The sequence below is a fragment of a genome, assembly GCF_019968985.1.
Source record: "MAG: Porospora cf. gigantea B chromosome Unknown PgB_NODE_3958_length_2361_cov_231.177, whole genome shotgun sequence".
Lineage (NCBI taxonomy): Eukaryota > Apicomplexa > Conoidasida > Eugregarinorida > Porosporidae > Porospora > Porospora cf. gigantea B.
In genome coordinates, this window is record NW_027178984.1 from 1 (window position 1) to 2288 (window position 2288).

Consider the following 2288-nt stretch of genomic DNA (forward strand, 5'->3'; position numbering starts at 1 on the left):
TGCAAATGTCGAGAGGGGTGCGGACGCGCTTATCGTCGATGGATTGGGCGTTCACAAAATTCACTCCCCCCTTCTCTGCGACCAACAGAATCGTATCTTCATCCCCGTGCATGGCGGCCATGTGCATAGCTGTGCGACCGCAGTGATCCCTGTGTGCCAAGTTGGCCCCTCGAGAGAGAAGCCACTGGACCACAACAAGAGATCCGCGCTGGCACGCCCACAACAGTGATGTCCTGCCTTGATGGTCTTGCGACTCCAGAGACACTCCTTGAAGATACATGTACTCCAGAATGTTTAGGATTTCGTATGCACGGTCGTCGGAGGCTTCAGCGCAAGTGGTAAGGAAGGGGTTAAACTGGGAGTTGTTGACATACGTGAGGACTTCAGGTCCTTTCTCGTTGACGATCTGTCGCAGAAGTTGGAAGTTGCAACCACGGACGCAGAAATGGACCACCGTGTCACCGTTCATGTCAGAGTAGAATACATTGCAACCAGAACGTATCAAGTCGATCACCAGGTCGTTCAGTTCAGGGAACTGCGAAGCGTGGTGGAGCACCAGAGACGCCTCCATCACATGAGTACTCCGCTCCCGACGCAGCTCGTTGACCATGTCGCGAATACCAGGGATGTCTCGTCTCTGCGCCAATGATTGAACGACGTTTCTCATCGAGAGCACTTTCTGAATGAGGTTCCGAGTCCAGACCTACGGAGGAGATTTGTTGGTCTTCCGTGCCGGCCGCAGCGTACATGGGCGAGAATTAGCCAAATTGATTAATTACAGCTGGATGAGATAGCATGCTGAGTTCTCTCTCCTCACACTCGAAGAAGAATTACCCATGGAACCTCATGTGAGTCCCAAGTTGCAAAAAGACGTAGGAGTCTCTCCATGGATGATATGACGGACGTGGAACGGGAAGATGTGGAAACTGATGGAATGCCGATATCTTCATTGGATGTGCTGACCCTGGAGATTCTGCGAATGGATGCCAAGGTGGATGCCAAGGCGGGTGACCGCACGAAGCTCACTCTCCGGCTGATGGACTTGTTTAGGGAGCGTCTGCAGTGAGTGTGGGGGGGGAGTGTGAGTGCAGAGATGTCTGTCCGAATTTCCGGTTGGTTTCAGCAGTCGAAGCAAAGAAGTGCGTGTACTTATTGGGTTACGTCGCAGATGAGACCAGCTACAGAGTCCACCTCGATATTGATTCCCCCTTGCTTACCGTCGTCAAGTGGATCCCTGTTACCTCCGAGTACCTTAGGGTAGAGGAATTAAAAAGCCCCCTACGTATCGCAAAAGACAGTACGTTCGTCGGTACTGACACCCACGTCATTCAGCTGTTTGGATATTTTCCCTCGGAGGCAGGAGAAGAGCCCCACTATGCCTCTGCCTTCGATGTAGAGAACCTACACGTGTTCCATTGCCACCGCAGCGATGTACCCGCAATGCCCACGTGTCGGAAAAATACTGCCGCGTGCTGGGCACCGGGAATGCAGTCAGTAGTGGTGTTTGGTGGTTTGTCTCTTGACGACGGAGATAGCCTCTGCGATTTATGGGAATTGAAGCTTGAGATGACCTTTTGGGGTTGGCGGCGCCACCATCAAGTGTGCAAGCGCTGGCCGATTCCTAGAAGCTCGGCCTCACTAGCTGCGTACGAGGATACTGTATACCTCTTTGGAGGCCAGGTCCAGCCCGGTGAGCAAACTTGCGTTGGACCTCTCGAGAACGCGCGCAGTACGCGTCGTGCAGCAACAGATGGTCCCAACCCGGCACGTACCACGCTGGTGGAAAGTGAGTAACGCGGCGGTGGACGACGCAGCTCTGCAGCAGCGCCGGAGGTCGGACATTATGGGCGCCATATCCACGTGCAGAACTACTGAAACGCTAGCCCGGTGTTATCTGAACGATTTGTGGTCGTTCACATTCGGAGGAGTGTGGGCTTGCCTATCGCCTCTCAGCGACGAGGACCACCTACCGGTGGTGCGAGCCAAGGCTGGAATTATTGTCACAGACGGCAAGAAGGACCATAGGCATAAATCTTGGTTGAAGGGACCGAGTAAACTTCTTCGTATGACATCCTACTCTAAGCTCGGGTCCGAGAAACCCAAACGCCCCTACTCTGTACTAATAATATCGGGGTCATCAGGGGGACCACTGGCCTTGCAAGACTCGTGGGAGTTCCGTCTGGCAACTGATAGCTGGTGGCCTCATCTAACTAGGTGTGTCGGAACATCAGGCACGGAATCCGAATGTGCTGAGTTCTTCGAAAACCACCGTTCGGTCATCAAATCCG

At 53.6% G+C, this 2288-nt stretch overlaps 2 protein-coding genes across 4 annotated transcripts; one reads left to right on the top strand and one right to left on the bottom strand.

Moving 5' to 3' along the window:
• On the bottom strand, positions 1–749 carry KVP17_003417 (uncharacterized protein; the record flags this gene model as incomplete). Of its 2 annotated transcripts, XM_068520667.1 has the most annotated exons (2): positions 1–679; positions 708–749. In XM_068520667.1, coding segments are annotated over 2 exons (721 nt in total), but the record flags the coding sequence as incomplete, so codon positions are not given. The 2 variants fall into 2 exon arrangements, with proteins under 2 accessions (XP_068374750.1, XP_068374749.1); XM_068520666.1 differs by lacking the exon at positions 708–749 and having other exon boundaries at positions 26–667.
• A 137-nt stretch (positions 750–886) lies between these two features.
• On the top strand, positions 887–1794 carry KVP17_003416 (uncharacterized protein; the record flags this gene model as incomplete). 2 transcript variants are annotated; one of them, XM_068520664.1, is made up of 2 exons in its annotated part: positions 887–1062; positions 1092–1794. In XM_068520664.1, the coding sequence occupies 2 exons, from the start codon at positions 887–889 to the stop codon at positions 1792–1794; spliced, it is 879 nt and encodes a 292-aa protein (XP_068374747.1). The 2 variants fall into 2 exon arrangements, with proteins under 2 accessions (XP_068374747.1, XP_068374748.1); XM_068520665.1 differs by having other exon boundaries at positions 896–1062.
• Between the last annotated feature and the right edge of the window lie 494 nt (positions 1795–2288).